The sequence below is a fragment of the Onychomys torridus genome, chromosome 5, assembly GCF_903995425.1.
Source record: "Onychomys torridus chromosome 5, mOncTor1.1, whole genome shotgun sequence".
Lineage (NCBI taxonomy): Eukaryota > Metazoa > Chordata > Mammalia > Rodentia > Cricetidae > Onychomys > Onychomys torridus.
This window is the reverse complement of record NC_050447.1, coordinates 56,221,799-56,239,161: the sequence shown is the minus strand read 5'-3', so window position 1 is coordinate 56,239,161 and position 17,363 is coordinate 56,221,799. Positions and strand designations below refer to the sequence as shown.

General features: G+C 41.5%; 1 protein-coding gene across 9 annotated transcripts in view; it reads right to left on the bottom strand.

The window, feature by feature from the left end:
* The window catches only part of Ryr2 (ryanodine receptor 2), a 596,457-nt gene that overhangs the window by 221,363 nt on the left and 357,731 nt on the right, over positions 1 to 17,363 (bottom strand). For all 9 annotated transcript variants that reach the window (XM_036187934.1, XM_036187935.1, XM_036187936.1 and 6 more), the window contains 4 exons: positions 16,778 to 16,937; positions 14,012 to 14,159; positions 3,265 to 3,473; positions 1,814 to 1,988 (listed from right to left, as the gene is read on the bottom strand). In XM_036187934.1, coding sequence (XP_036043827.1) covers positions 1,814 to 1,988; positions 3,265 to 3,473; positions 14,012 to 14,159; positions 16,778 to 16,937 — 692 coding nt within the window. The remainder of the gene's footprint in view (positions 1 to 1,813; positions 1,989 to 3,264; positions 3,474 to 14,011; positions 14,160 to 16,777; positions 16,938 to 17,363) is intronic.

Sequence of the window (17,363 nt, the reverse complement as noted above, 5' to 3'; positions counted from 1 at the left end):
TTTTACTTTCTAGTGTGAACCTTTGTCCCCACAGCAGAGCATGTGTGATGAGCACACAAGCACAGCCTAGAAACTGGCATTCCCCAGGATGTGAATCAAAACACAAGCCATAAAAACCTATAGCTGATCCAGGTCAGTGGTACACACCTTTAATCCCAGCACTCGGGAGGCAGAGCCAGGTGGATCTCTGTGAGTCCGAGGCCAGCCTGGTCTACAGAGTGAGATCCAGGACAGGTGCCAAAACTAGACAGAGAAACCCTGTCTTGAAAAACCATAAATAAATAAATAAATAAATAAATAAATAAATAAATAAATAAATAAATAAATGAATGAATAGATAGATAAATAAATAAATAAGTAAGTAAGTAAATAAATAAATAAATAAAAGAAAACTATAGCTGGGACTACAAAGGAAGATAGAACAGACCATAAACATTTCCTAAGAATTAGCAAATACCTCATTCTTTAACCTTCCTGAAATAAGGACAGGATTCCACATGTACAACTTCAACTAGATGAGCCAAAATTTTATTTCATATAAATCTGAATTTGGGGGTTAGAAGCAAAAGAAAGCTAATGCTCCCTTGTGGTAGATAGTGAGCTAATAATTTGTGAGCATCTTCCCATATATTACTTAATATTAACCCCATTTTTGTAAGATAACAACCAAGGTATTAAGTCATTTGTCTGGGATCTAATAATCAAGAGGATGTCATAATTTGAATGCTAATTAACATTAATACTGTATTAGGTTGCATTGCAGAATTTGTTTGAACTGAGTCTCTCCTTTTTCACACATCCTTCTACCACTTTATGTCCTTCTAGTCCCAGTAGCATCCTTTTGGGTTTCATGTCTCACATGTTCTATGACTCTCAAAACCTCCTATTCCCTCTCTCATGCTTCCTTTTCTAGTTTCAAGACCTAAATATAACCAGACACATGTTCATACATATGCAAATATACAAACACTAAAATCTAGGACCCTCATATAAGAAAGAACTTGTGCTATTTGTCTGTCTGAGTCTGGGTGAATTTTCAGTTCTATCCATTTTCTTGCAGAACTCATGTTTTTATATCTGAATAAAATCCCATTGTGCATATATGCCATATTTTCACTGTCAATCATCAGTTGATGGACATCTAGGCTGATTGCAATTTCCGGCTATTGCAAATAGAGCAGCAATGAATATATATGAGCATGCATCTCTGTGGTAAGAGAGAGCATCCTTTGAGCATATCCCCAGGAGTGACATAGCTGGCTCACTTGGTAGTTCTCCATTTAATGTTTTGCAAAACCTCCTCAATGGTTTCCTTATGGTTGAATCTATACACTGAGTGGAATTTGAAAGTGTCAACCTCCTGAAAAACTGCAGTCTACATGAAGATGAGACCTGGCTTTTGTCATCTTTGTCATCCCAGACTGAGAGAGGGAGGGCCTGAACCATGTCAGATTCTCGTTCCTTTTTTTGTGAAGTTGATGGACAAGAAAATACTATAAACCACTGATGAACCACAAATATCCTGAATGGAAAGTTAATGCTGTGGTATGCCATCTTAGTGGCCACCACTTGTTTTGTTTTGCACACCGACATCACTACCTCATCAAAACCCTCTCTAAGTGGGATAGATGTCATTTCTGCTGAGATAATTTCAAGGATGTCTGATCAGATCACTCACATGGCACTTAGCAATTTACAGCTGCAACTCACATGCCCATTCACCCTGAAACTACTACCGGGCTGGTCATGAATCAGAATAAAAAGCTGCATTGTACCATAAATACAAATAACAGGAGAATACCATGGCTCTTACCATCACCAACATCGAAGTCCTTGAAAGCCAGCTCGGAGCCTGAGTCATCCAGCAGGATCTCACCATTCAGAGTGAACATCATGGTATGCTCGTTCATGTCAACCATGCAGCCCACGACATCACCTGCTTGCCAAGAGCGTCCATAATGTTCATTGCCCTGGTGCCAGCGCTGGGCCTATGGAGGGTGGAAGAGTTCCTTGTCACAGAGTCAGACAGATGAACAGCACTAGGGTGATCTTAGTAAGAATCACTAGTCTGGGGATAGAGGGAAGTCTGGGAATTCTAAATCCCTGATGAAAACACAGGGTGGGGGATTATGAACAAATCCAATGCTACTCCATGCTTTTGAGAGTTGATCTAACCACATGGAATATGCACTTTTATAGTTTACTTTTACAAACTATAATGAATGCTTCCCATGATATGGGTTGCTTTTCTCCACTCCAACTTGCACAAACAAGAGCTGAGAATTAAACTGGATGCCAACCCCTTAGGGAAAAAACAACAACAACAAAACATTCTCATATTCACCTCTCTCAAAATAAAATCCCTCTTCTTACGACCACTGTCAATGCTACTTAAACAAGGATGGAATTCTGGAAACTTCTCCATTCCTTCCTAACATCAGAAAAGCTTCAAATCACACCTAAAAATACTCTGAAGATAGCTGTGAAAATAACAAGCCCCAAACCAAACATGGATATACAAAGCAAAATGTCTATCATAAATACCCTTGGATACAGAGTTTCAACAAACATGAGTCTGGCATAGACTAATTTATAGGGACAAAATTAGTCATATGAGTTATTTTGTCACATAAATCCCTTAAATTTATTTGGAATGCCACCTTCATTGTGATATGTTATATAATGTTTTATTGCACTTGTATAAAATACTGATGAAATTATTCTCAATGTAACATGTTGCTTTTAATTTTTTAACTAAATTATGCAACAAGAGGCATAACATTTCAGAATTCCCCTAGCGTCTCTGTCTCCTTGCCATCTGTGTCTCCAGGCTGAGCATCTTTCCTTATCTGTGGGCTGCTGGGTGCAGAGGGAACTTCAATTTTTGAAGGTTATTTCTTGCGCTGGTTCACTGTATCTGATCATCAGCAAGAATAAAACCAAAGCTGCCTTGGTTGTTTGTTTAGACAAGGTTTCCTTATATGAAGCCCACGTTAGCCCTGAACTCTTGCCTTAGCTTCCTTGGTGCTGAGATTAAAGTATGCACCACCACACTGGCGTCTTGACCACTTACGCTAGACAAGGAAGGCTTATCTCTTTAACAACCTTTTGGCACATTTCACTGGCTCTGTAGAGCAGGGGAAGAGTCCTCAGATGACTACAAGGACATGACCAAGGTCTGCTGTGAGACCATCGAGGAACCGCAGGGGGTTCTAGCAACTCCAATGCAAGCAGGGATAGGCCAGGTCTCAGGAAGCTACTCACCTTAAAACCATCAAAAGCAAAGGCACGTTCATCAGAACCCAGCTCTAGATCCGGTTGGCAGCCTGGCCTGCTCCAGCCCACCCGCATGTCTCCAGCAGTAACCGCCTCGAATTCAAAGTACCAGCGACCAGCCTTCACCGCGTAGGTCTTCTCTGCCCTGAAGATACGAAACCTCTCCCCAGTGCCGCTGCACACCTCGGCTCTCGCGGCTGTGGGTTTGAGAGACTGGAGATCATTGGGTGGGAAGTTAAGAGAAAAGCAGGGTGTGACCTAAACTTTGTCATAAAACCCACAGGGAGGCCAACTACCCTACCCCACCCATTGGCCTGCTTCACCATCTATGCTTAGGTAGAAGCATCCAGTAAAGCAGAAAGCCAGGCAGGGCTTCCTGGGAAGGCTGGGGAAGAACTCTACTCCAACACATGAGCTTCCCCCTTCTGCCCCTTTCAGAGAATGAAAGCCAATAGGCCCTGGTTGTTTAGTTCATGTAGTTCAGAAAGAGAAGACCACATGAACTTGAAGTCTTTGGTGGGAAAAAGTACATTAAACAACTAAACTGTTCCGCAAATAAACAAATAAGCGTGTAACTGGCCTGCCCTGTGCCACTCCCTCCCCTTGGCTACCACACGATTCAAACAGTGGATCACCAGAAATGAGAGTACCCCAACCTCCTCCTAGGAAAAGAAAAAGCTAAAGTTCTGGGGGCAGCCAGAGGGAAAACTTCTGTCTGGGAAAAAGATGTACAGGATCCTGGGATCCTGTGGGAGAGACTAGACAAAGGGGATGTTGGGGGAGGGGAGGTGCTCACCTGCCAGGCACTGCCTAGTTATGCATGTCATTTGCTGTCTACTGAAATCTTACCCTCTCAATAGGTATTGAAGATGGACTGAGGTGGGTGAGGGGGGCTAGAACTATGTGTGCCTCCTCTCAGAGTGGCCACATTAAATAAACCTCTATTCTGCTTTTTCACCATGAATCTGGTTTGTTCAAGTGGCTTATCAAGGTCAGGTGGCTAAACTATCTTGTTGGGGCATAGGCTGTGACCCTAACTCTTTATGGGTAAGATATGGGAATGAAGGAATCAGAAAGAGCAGCAAGAGAAATGGCAGCCTATGACTAATTTCCACCATGTGAAAGCTAACAGGCTCTGGGTCACCATGCAGGAGATTTCCATAGAGCCTGCCACACCGACAAATGGGTCAAGAGATGGGGCAGAGGCACAGTTCAGGATCAAAACCAGTGTGTGCAAGGGGGGAAATGCATGTTTGAACAGTCCATACCTACAATGTCCAGGAGGGGCCGCTATCTTCCACCTGTGGGTATTGCACACTTAAAATGTTGTTCATGTGTCTGAGGCTCAATTCACTTTTCTTGATTTGACTCTAAACTTTTCTCAATTTGACGAATGTCGCAGGTGTTCACCATACTAAAGTAGGCTCCAAAGAATACATACTATCCTTTTTTAGAGATGGATATGCAATATAAATGTTTGTTATATTGTATGAATGTATATGCTTGTGTGTCTATGTGTGTGCCTGTGTGCATGCCTCTCTCTCTCCCTCTCTCTCTCTCTCTCTCTCTCTCTCTCTCTCTCTCTCTCTCTGTGTATGTGTATGTATTGTGTGTGTGTGTGTGTGTGTGTGTGTGTGTGTGCATGTGTTGACTGTGAGACTAAGAGGACCAAGCAAGGAACCACAGGCCTCCTAGGCACCCAAAACGTACAGCCAGAGTAACCCTGAGAAGGCACAACCTACATTAATCTCAGAGAACTGGATTGAAGAACAACCGGTCCACTGAATAGAGGAGGCAGTCAAGGGCCATCACCTCTGGCAAGGCTTGAGCTGGGGTCCAAGAAACAAACTGCAATGACTTCAGGTATGTGATACAATGCATTGGAATCAGATCAGAGGAGCCATCTGAAGCTACAGCCCTCTCTTCCACTCAGCTGCTGGCATCTGGCATGGAGGTAGCAGGTACCAGATAAATAGCAGCTTTCATCTATTCCTATCTAAAGATTGGGGCAACGTGTAAATAATAAAAGTTTAATAAGTTGACTATCGAGAGGAAATGACCAAATGAAACTACAAAAGTAACTAAAGCTGAGTGGTGATATACTACACACCTGTAATCACAGCACTTAGAGATATAAAAGGAGTTTGAGGCCAGCCTGGGCTACATGAGACCTTGTCTCAAAAAGAAAACAAGTGGGCAGAACTTGGTGGCAAATGCTTTTAATCCCAGCAGTGGAGAAGGCAGAGACAGGTTGATCTCCATGAGTTCCAGGTCAGCTAGAGTTACACAGTGGGACTCTGTCTTATAAATAAAAGAAAATAATCCAGATAAGCTCTAGAAGTCAATAGTAAAGGCACAATTAGCTCATAACTAGTGGATATAACATGAAAGTGAAATAAAGCAAGAGAAGGAACATTGGCTGCCATGTCAGGTGGCTTCCTAGTATGGGCTGTATTAATGCACTACTTCATAGCCGTTTCCCAGTGATGAGGAAGGGAGTAATTCCAGACACAGTGCTGAAGCACCTGCTGGCTCAGTTCTTGACAGATAACCCACATTTCTGAATACAATAGAGAAATGTCTGTCATTGTGCACCCTCTGTCAAGCCTAATGGGCTCCAACCGAGAGCACCTAACCTGCAGTTCACCTGGCTAACCTCAGTGGGTCACAAAACAAAATGAATAGATATGAACAGGGCGAGAGGGAGGCACAAAAGAGCTGGAGAGTGGTCAATATAGATTGTGTACATTCCCAAAGTTGTCTAAAAACTAATTAATTAAAAAACACTCAGGTCTGTTGCTGAATAAGTAAGTTTCTGAGGAAAAGATTTTGATAGCTAAAGCAGCTTCCACTGTGATCTCATTAGTCACCCTTGCTGCAAGAGTCAATATAAAACAGGAAAAGTCAAATACAACTAAAAATTCAATTTTAGAGAACTCAGGAAGCTGATGCCGGAGAACTGCCACAAGTTCAAGCCCAGCTTGTACTAGGATCAGTTCCAGGCTACCTTAAGCTGCTATGAGACCCTGCCTCAAAAAATACTCATCTGTCCTGAGGAAATTCATTACTAGCCCTTCCTTAAATTATGGTTGCAGATGCTCTAAACTAGTCTAAGGGACCTAGAATTTGAACTGTGATGTTCACACTAAGGGCTTCTTTCTAGAAGTTTCCTTTGTTTTAGTTAAATAAAACCTAAGTGTCACTGATAAGTTCCACTGATGCTTTTCCAAAGTATGAAGTATTTCATTCTCTAGTTAGCTAAACTGCTAAAATGTCCTGGAGTCACTATCCCCTGTTACATTTCTGTGACATCGGAGTTCATAACTATGAAGTTTCAGCTTAAGGGAGGCAAACAAAAACTTTATGTACAGTTCAACATCAGTTTTAATCAAATATTTGGAAGCCAAATTTGACATAAAAATTTATGAGAGGGGCTGGAGAGATGGCTCAGCAGGTAAGAGCATGTATTTCTCTTACAGAAGACCTGGATTCAGTTCTCAGCACCCAAGCCAGGTGGCTCACAGTCAACAATAACTAAAGCTCCAGAGGATCTCTCTCCCTCTTCTGGGTTCCATGGGCACTGCACTCAGGTACACATACTCACAAAGAGACACACTTGCACATAACTAAAATTAAAACTATTTTTTTTTTAAGAATGACAGATCATTTCTTCTAAAAACCTACACCAAATTTTTCCTCCTGGTTTTGAGAGATATCATGAGTCTCCTCCACTAACACAAGGAAGTAAAAATACCAGAAGGTCAGGGCCCAGGAAGAGGTCAACCTAATAAACATAAAGCCCTTGACTTGACTCCCAACAACAAAACAGGATATAGCAGATATCAATGGTAGTAGCTACCTGTTCCCTTGGTCCAGGCACACTCTTCCTGGCCTTAGGTACTCTACTAACTCTATTGCTCAGTATAACACACACTGAACTTGTAAGAACATACCACACACAGAAACCATCAAGCAGGCACTTTACAGAGGTGACATTTTCTCCCTCATTTAACCAGTCTGAAGGTCTTTCTGCAAATGTCTAAGCAGCTCACCATTCACGTTCTGTATTTGTTTAGTTTAAGGTAGATAGCTGTTGTTTAAAGAAACAACCATTTGGGATTCTGCTTCTTGATAAAAATACTTCCGATACAATGAGAACCCAAACCTACAAGGATTAAAGAAAGGAAACACTCAAGCAGTCTGAAACTTACTTGGTGTGTGTAGTAGCAGCAAAGAGCTGAGCACAAACACCTGCAAAGGACCCCAGCAAGAGCTGAGGACTGGCAGCCCTGTCAAAGACACAGAACTCTTTTCCATGTAGAAAACCCCCACAGAGTGCTTTAGTCATAGGCATGTGGTAGGTCGCTCTAGCTTGTATGAGTTTGACAAATGATGTTTCTATTCTAATAATAAATAGAATACTGACATTAGAAAAACAAACCCTGTAGCACATACCTCTCTCCTGTAAATGATCAAGGCTATTGGGACTCAAACCAAGAAAGTTGGGAAGTAGATCTAGTCAAGGACTGTGTTCCCTGGACCCCCAGAGCTGGCACAGAACAGGCTCATGATCAGACTGATCAGACAAGGTCAAGGGTATAGTCTTGTGTCATAGTCTATGTCCAATTTTTCACCAGCCTACAGGTTTGGGGCCACCAACCACTAGAGGGCAGTGAGAACCTAACTACGTATGAAAATGACAAATTCCACCCGGCAGCAAGGCCGGCAGCTTTAGTTTCTAAAAATCTTACACATTATCTAGAATGTGCCAGGTGTATTTATATCATACTTTAAAAATAATTGGCATCGAACCAGCTACCCTTTCAACTTCCTGGTATTACATTTAATAAAGCAATTCAAATCTCGATAAAAATCTTGTAATGGATGAGAATACATTCCATTTCCAGATATTTTAATCCATCATTGAGAACATTCTGAAGGTACCACAACTCAAACACTGACTGAGAGTTTTATTCAGAATATATGAACATTCCCCTGAAACAATGGGGAATAAATTGCAGCTAAAACCAATTACAGAGTTAGGCTCAATTTTAGCAACCTTTTTTGCTTTTAACTACTTGTTTAGATGTAAACCACAGCAAAAAGGAAAGCTACAAACTAATGCTTCTTTTTTAAAAATCCTTATCTATTGTTATTAATGTGGGGGGTAACATGATGGCTCCACGTCAGAGGCGGAGTCTGCTCTCTCATGTCTTTACATGCATCCCAGGGATTGAACTCTGGTTTTCAGGCTTGCACAGCAGATGTTTTCTCCCCTGAGCTACCTCTCAGGCCACAGATTAATGTTTTTAATTGTATCTAAGGAATTGGCAAACTGGTTTGGTCTTATATCTTAAAATATTCCACACCTTTTAATCTCTACTTTAGAAAAATCAGGGTTTTTTTTTTTTCCCCCAAAGGTTTCTCAACTAGTCTCTCCACCTCCCAGCATCCTCCTTCTCCAATCTGTCCTCCCTCTGTTGCCATAGTTATATTTCTATGGTAAATTGGGATATCATAGCAAGCTACTGCCTGGCAACTTCCTGGGGCTGGTACTCCCTGCTCAAATATTTCTACATTTCTTAGCTGGGTTTTCAATATATTCCATGTTTTGCCTTAATTATCCTCCTGTCATCTCATCCATGGCTACTGTCTCCTGACCTGTTCCTTATATTTAGCCTAAAGATGGAGCCATTCCTTAGGTCTTTTCATAGGTAACCAAGCCACACATACTTTCTGTTAGAAAATGTCTGGCTCTGATCTCCAGTTGCTGACATTTTGATCCATTCAGTATCTAACTCAGAAAACAATATCCCCCTAAATGATACTTCACATGGGTGAATTAATCTCTTGTGCCTACTTTCTGTAATGTGCAACAAAATCTCTTCTAGAGGGAGGCATGTTATTAGGTTCAAGGGTATAACCATATGTGAGAAACATGATGTCACCTCCTATTGCAGCATAATACAACCCTTGCCTCACTGATCACTACTCGTGACTTCGGTAAGACAGAAAGTTGTCCATCAACTGTTTCTTCATGTGTTTGTATGTATTCACATGTAGATATGCACATGGCGAGGGATTCAAGAAAGTGTGCATGCATATAAAGCTCTGATATTGCCGTTAGCTGTCTCCCCTTATAACTGTCTACCTTATTTTCTGACACAGGATGTCACCCTGAACCTGGAGCTCTCTGACTCAGGATGTCACCCTTAACCAGGAGCTCTCTGATTCAGTTAGACTAGCTGGCCATAAACTTCTGGGATCCACATGTCTCCATCTCTGGGCACTGTGGCTATAGTCATGTGCTGAAATTCTTGCCTGTTTTATGTGAGTTCTGGGGACCATACTCAGTTTCTCATGCTTCTATGGCAAGTACATCATTGACTGAGCAATCTTGCTAGCTTTCAGTCAACTGATAATGCTCCAATCTCTAAATTCTTATGAGATGAATCATCACTTGATCACTGTTTCTCCTCTCTTTTTTCAGTTCCTTGTATGAATAGATCTATCTGCAAAATCATTAAGTTCCTTCTATTCTTTGTCCTTTTTTGTTTTGTTTTGTCTTTTATATGGTTTTTTTGTTTTTTGTTTGTTGTTGTTGTTGTTGCTGTTGTTGTTTTGGGTTCTTTAAGACAGGGTCTCTAAGTGTAGTCCTGGCTGTCCTGGAACTCACTCTGTAGGCCAAGCTGGTTTCAAACTCACAGAGATCCTCCTGCCTCTGCTTCCCAAGTGCTGGAATTAAAAGTGTGTGCCACCAACAACCAGCTCCCTTTTTTCTACACTTGTGTATATTTGTGTGTGTGTGTGTGTGTGTGTGTGTGTGCGTGTGTGTGTGCGCGCGCGCGCACATGCCACAGTGTACATGCAGAGGTCATAGAACAACCTGCAACAGTCTGTTCTCTCCTTCCACCATGTAGGTCCCAGGTATTGGACTCAAGTCATCAGTGTTGGAATGGAGAACAGAACCTTTTACTACTGAGCCATCTCACTGGCCCCGGTTCCTTCTTTTCTTCCTGACCTATACAGTATTTTGCATTTTATTGCCTTATGATCTTTTCTCTACCTGCTCTGTTAACCCTAACTCCAAACCAGTTCCCTGCTCTGCTGAGCTTGCTGGAACACACACACACACACACACACACACACACACACACACACACACACATATATGCACAGGTTGGTACCTCTTTTAAGTCTGTCTCTACCTTTGATCAGACCATGAATGTTACTCTAAAGTATTCTTATCTATTTGGACTCTTCTAGCTAAGCTTTGCTGGGAATGTCATCACCAGAGTAAAGAATGCACAGTATTCTCTGCTCTGTAGATTACAGGGACACTAGCAGCATTCATCCCTCCCAAAGTTCTGAGAAGTAGCCTAAGGAGATGACAGTCCCTGGAGCACCAGCTCAATTAAAAAGGCCAATGTACACATAGGAAGCTTCATGGAATTTTTAACATATCCATCCTTAGACCCCTTTCTCCAGCTCCAAGATATGCTGAAAGTCAATAGCCCCTCAAGCACAGTGAAAAACAGCTACCCAAAAGTCTCTGGGGAAGGCAGAACAGGGTTGAAACACCTCCAAAGGCCAGTTCAGCAGAGATAACTGGCAAGATTTGAACTCCTGGTCCTTCTTCAGATAAATCTCACTTCCAATTTTTTCTATATTCAACCTGACTTAAAAGTTAGCTCAATGTAAATACTCTTTCCCACGGGGACAGTTGTTAAAGCCAGCAGGGACAATTCTTTTCACATTGCAGCTGCTCAAGGTAGCAGCAACTATGAGATAAACAACAGTTGAATAAACAATCTGACAGAGTTACCCAGGAAGGAGATACCCACAGCAGGTTGTAAGGGGGAAAGAACCCTCATTTTCCTAGAAATCTACAAAGTTATGTTTCTGTTCCTCGCTATGCATATAATTCAGGAAAGGTCTGAGAACTTCTGCCTGGCCTTATCTCTGAAAGACCTTGAGGCTTGCACAAGCAGCAAACAGAGGCTAAGATGAAATTACAAACTCTTTGGTAGGATGCTAGAGAATGTCCCAACAAGCAGCTGCAGCCTCTCCTTAGAGAGACACTTCAGGAAGTTTTGGTCATTCACTAGCTGATCACTAAGTGAATGAACAGGTCTTCAAAAGGCCATACATGACAAACACAGACTCTACAAATTAGCTCAGAAAAATCTTTAAGAAAACGTAGCAATGTACATAATAATTAAATCCAGAGTTGCCACAATATATTACTTAAAATGCCCAAATTCTAACAAAAGTACTAAGGTATGCAAGACCACAAAGTATAGGACTATATACAAGGATAAAGGAAACAGGCAACAGAAATTGACTTTAAGGAAGGCTGAGTCCTAAAGAAACACTAACTAACACTAACTTCTCAAAGAAGTTTAAGAAAGTAAAGAAAATATGCGAAAGAACTAGATAAAAGTTTAAGAGCTAGCAATACAGCCCAGCAGGCCAAGTTGGGGGGAATTGTAGCTCAGTGGCAGAGAACCTGACGAGTATGATTCAGGCCCTAGGTTCAATGTCCAGTGCCAGTAAAAACAAGAACCCAACACAACTGTTAAATTGGAGAGGTAAAGTGGTGTTAGCAGCAAATCCTATAAACACTAGAACAAGGATAAGGAGATCTGTGGATGACTCTATGCTGGTAAGTGTGACTAGTTCAATTGTGTAGATGGATTATCAGTAAACATAAAAATTCTTCTCCTCAAGAACCACCTCCAGGCTCAGAGAGAGAATTTCAGTGAAAAACTTGTAAAGCCTATCAAAAAGGAAAAGACAGAAACAAAACAGACTATTCTTTCAGCAGATAGGTAGAGGAAGGAGGAGCAATTCCTATTGTCCAGGGTGAAGCCAGTTTTACATTCTACCAAAACACGAGAAAGGCATTATAAGAGATGTCTGTACCAATATTCCTTATGAAGATAGATGCAAAGATTCTAAACCAATAATTGGCAAACAGTTTTAGCTGTACATAGAAAAAGGAGATAATGTATCAGGACTAAATAGAGCTGTCCAAGAAATAAAAATTTGGTTTAATGTTCAACTTTCAACACTTTACAGAATGTCAAAAGAATAAAAGAGAAAATAAATATCCCTCTTTGCAAGCAGCAAAAACATATATTTAACAGCCATTCATGGCAAACTCTCACTATAAACTAGGAGGTCTGCTTAGTGTGATGAGTGATATCAATTTTTAAAAAGAGGTTATCCTTAGCCACTGGGAGTTCCTAACTACAATGGCTGTTCCATGCCTATAAGACTCATTCTGCAGCCACCCCATCTTCCACAATGTTTCAGAGCCTTAAGGAGCTCTCATCTACCACTTCTTTTCAGCACTGGGTCTGCATAAAAATATGCCAGTAAACAGTCAGGTATAGATGGGGGAGGGGCCTAGGGGCCCTCTCTGTTGAACTATTTCTCTGTTGAACAAAGAAAAGAGGGACCACTGTATGCAATTGTGTACCCCCTGATGACCCCACTAGACTCCAATGGAGAATTCCAATCCAATTGTCACAAACAAGGCCCTAGGTAAACTAAATAGGTCACAATGTAGAAGTCATAAGTCTAGGACAGAAATTGAGGAACGAGAGTATCAGTAATGGGGGGGGGGTGGAATAAGAGGACAAGAGTAATCTGAAAACATCATATATATCTATAAATTGCCAAGTAGCAAAGTCAATGAAATAAAAAGGGAAAGAAAAAAGAAAATCTATGAATCCAGTGGAATAGTTCAAGGACAGAGAACTTGTCTAGAATGGACAAAGTCCTGAGTTTGGTTCCTAGCATGGGAGAAGAAAGATTAAAACAAAATCTTATTTATTGTTAATACCATGTCTGACTGTGAAGTGTTAAAATGCTTCCCCTGAGACTGAGACTAAGCAGGCAACTGCTCTCCCCACTTCTTTTCACATTGTTCTGAATTCTCACATACTCAGTCAATCAAAAAGTAAACACAATTATTGTAAAAGAAAAAAGTGAGACTTTGTCTTATTTATATAGAGACAACTCTATGAAATTTATAAAAATAAATGGAACTGATACACACACTTGTGCACACACATACACACACACACACACACTACTGACCTGTATCTCACATTACAAAACACATTACTAAGTAAAGTTAAATCAAAGCTAATTTCATATACAGTAGTATTAAATGACTGTAAGAAATAATATATAATCTTTATCCTAAAAACCACTGAGAGAAATTAACAAAAAAGAGTGTATATACCATGTTCATAAATAGGCAAACTACTGTTAAAAGATTAATCTCCCCCAATCGATCTTTACATTTAATAGTCTTTTGATCAAAATTAAACTGACAGGTTGAGCATAAAATACAGAAATGGCTTGCCTAGCAAGTGTAAGGCTCTGGGTTCGATCCTCAGCTCCAAAATAAATAAATAAATATAAATAAATAAATAAATAAATAAATAAATAAATAAATAAATAAACCAGAAATGAGAGGGAAGAAGAGGAATAACATGTGACATATGGGAAGGTGAGCACCGCAGAGATGCTGTACAACAGTGAGCCACTCACTAAGACATGGGTCTAATTCTGGGGAGAGGGGGGACCACCCCAGGCCACTAGCCTGAAGTGAACACCTAGAGTAGAAGAGGCATTCTTGCCCTCCCTTTTTATGTGCTCCTTGACTATGAAAACCCACTACATAATTTTGCAACCAAGGGGGACAAAGCCAAACCAGTACCGTGATCCTGATCCGGAGCTTCCAGGTGGTAGCCATAGCCCAACAGTGTGCGAACTGCCTCTCGGAGACTGTCTTTGTTTGACTTCTTGGTTCTGTCATCCAGAAGAGTGTAGGGAACGAGGCGAGGGTTTCTTCTGTTCTTCACGTCCTGTATCAGGGAGAAGGTTTGCAGTCATCTGAGCCATGCAGCAGTGCTGGGGGTGGAAGTCAAGGCTTGGTGCAAGTGAGGCAAGCACTCCGCTAGCTGGACTATAGCCCCACAGCTAAAGTCTTCATATCTGATGAAGGGACCATCAGGTCCTACTCTGCCTTGGCTTAGGAGGAACTATGAGGCTCTCTGTCTCTGTCTGTCTCTCTGTCTCTGTCTCTCTGTCTGTCTCTGTCTCTCTCTCTGTCTGTCTCTGTCTGTCTCTGTCTCTCTCTGTCTCCCTGTCTCTGTCTCTGTCTCTCTCTCTGTCTCTCTCTCTCTCTCTCACACACACACACACACACACACACACACACACACACACACACACACCACAGAGTTGAGGTAATCTAAGCTTGGAGACAAATTTTGTAATCTCATCACTTGGAAGGCTGAGGCATGAGGATTGGCTACATAGTGAGATCTTATTTCAAACACACAGAAAAACAAAACAAGCTAAAGGACTGGGCAAGTACAAGGAGCCCTGTTTAGTCTCTTTCTCCTCTTCCTCTCACAAATTTATAATGAATGCCTAACCATTCACCCTTCTCTGGAACCAAGTCATATGGGTTGTTTGTGGGAACAATAACATTCCAAAGCTACCCCCACTCACAACAAGCAGCAACAGCAGAGACCTTCTCACGGATACATCTTCAAATCCTACTGCCTATTCTCCTCACTTCTGACTTGGTGCTGAGTTCTGCCATCTAAACTTCCCAGTCTAGAACCCCGGGAGCCTCATGGAGCACAGTCTATGGACATGGAACACTAGGAGTGTAACTGCTAATGGAGTTCCCCTGGTTTCTGTGCACACTTGTGTTTGAGTCCACCTATGGGAAAGCAGAATAAAGGAAACTGCTGACCAACTCTCTCCAAGACTTCACAGTTTATTTCTGAAGCAGATAATGTCACCAAGAGGAAGGTGAAAACTCAAAGAGTTCATCATTCAGACAGTAGGCAGCAAACATGTAGGGCCATTGGGCAAGTTCAACAGACACACACACACACACACACACAGAGAGAGAGAGAGAGAGAGAGAGAGAGAGAGAGAGAGAGAGAGAGAAAGAGCTTGTCAGACACACACACACACACACACACACACACACACACAATTTTATTTTATAAAGGTAAACCAAGCCTAGTTTTCATTAGACTTTGAAATGGTAAAGGCTTTCAAAATGCATTTTTCAAACCATCTTTTTGTCTTTATATTGAAACATATTCTAAGTCTTCAAGCAATTATCCATTTTTCCCCTGAAAATCTTCTAGTAAGATCCCACCATGAACTACCAAGAGATGCTCTAAGAAGTGAAGAGCTTTGACTCTGATATAAGAGAACTTGACCCTAGTCCTGTCCTGTGACCTGATGGCTGGGCATCATTGGGCAAAGACTTCTCCTAAGGTTCTATGCCCACTGTTCATGATGTAGGAACAAGATGCTGTCTTTATTGGTAAAAACTGTGTGAGTTCAACATGGTAACTACAAAACTCTAAGCTGAGTGGCAGCTTCTAATACAATAAAAATGACTGCAGAATCTGCCAGGTGCCAGGAATTGCTGCTGCCTTTTATATTATACAATGAAGTCAGATATTTTGTTAATGATGGAAACAGTAGCACACAGAATTTTGATAGCAAGATAACTTAAGATGTGGTTAAGTGGTGAGGCTAAATTTTGCTTTCATCTTCTGCTTTGCTGCCTCCATCTCTACTCAAAGGTTGCCAGCTACTTCCATGAGTGTGTCTATATCAGGAAATAGTCCATGACCACTAATACTCAACTCTGAAAGAAACTCCAAAAGAAAATTGTTTTGTTTTTTTTTTTCTTTTCCTAAACTGACCCAAAACTCATTTGGTGCCCTGAACAGATAGATGCAAGGCTGCCCACAGACTTTACTTATTCTTTAGGGTGTTCATCAAGCCTAGATTACACTGAAGAAGTAATTTACAGTCTTCTGGCCCCTAAGAGTGTTCTGTAACATGTAATATATCATCTTACCACTCCGAAAAACAACACAGAACAAAATTTTGAATGGAATCCTGATAATCAGAGTTGTGATTCAGGAACTGTGATCTACTTTATTGTTCCTGTAGCTCAGTCTCTGTGTTTCAACAGTCCCTCCTAAACAGCCTCAAGGAAGGGAATGCCCCAAACCATACAGCAAACCTTATTGTTGTAATATGATCCATTTGGTGCAAGCTAGGGATCTGCGGCTCAGCTAACATTTATTGTCCTATCACACATAGCTATGGGCACCAAATTTCTTTTTTTTAAATGTATTCATTATGGTTGTGTATGTGGTTGGGGATGGAGCATTACATGCCACAGTACACATGTGGAAAACAGAGGACAAGCTGGTGGAGCTGGTTTTCCCCTTCCACCTTCACATTGGTGGTGAGGATGTGTAGTTGCTAAACATGAGAGGCAAGCACTTTGCCTACTGGACCTACTGAACCACTTTGGTCGTCTAGCGGTGAAGGGATGCTTTTGCCAGCAGGATAAACACACTAAGGTGTCTAGGTGAGCTGAGAAAATTCATGATTTCATCCCTTCGGTTGGAAATGGTAACTTCCTGGGTACCTGCTGGATGCCGTAAGTCCAACCCTGCCGGATTCGGTCCCGGGCCCATACATTGTGAGCATTTTCGGCCAACTTGTCCACCATTGCTTCCTGAGAGGGGGTGAGTTTTATAAAGCTCAGATCCATTGGGGCAGGTTTGTATCCACTGGTCAGCTGGTAACTGCAAAGCAAACAGAGAAACTTCAAATTGCCCATTTTGGAAATCCTGTGACAGTCCTATCCTGGTCCATCTAATCCCAATCATTCTGTTGAAGACTGTGGTGATCAGGCCAAAAGAGCATTCAGTAAGCTTGAACCCCTTCTGTTTTAGTTGCTGCCTGGGTAGCTGGGAAAGTCATGGTGTCTTTATGTTTCTGTGTTCATGTCAACGAAATGTAGAGAGAAAGAGCTTACCTATCTCTAAAAGGCAGAAAGGACCTACAGCTGTGTGTTTCCAATAGTTGAGGTTTTAGGGGGCTCAAAATAATAACAATGATTATCTAAAATGAACAACACTCAAGGCCTTTCTCCTCCTGTATATTTTAAAGAGTGTGTGTGTGTGTGTGTGTGTGTGTGTGTGTGTGTGTGTGTGTGTATGTATTTATGT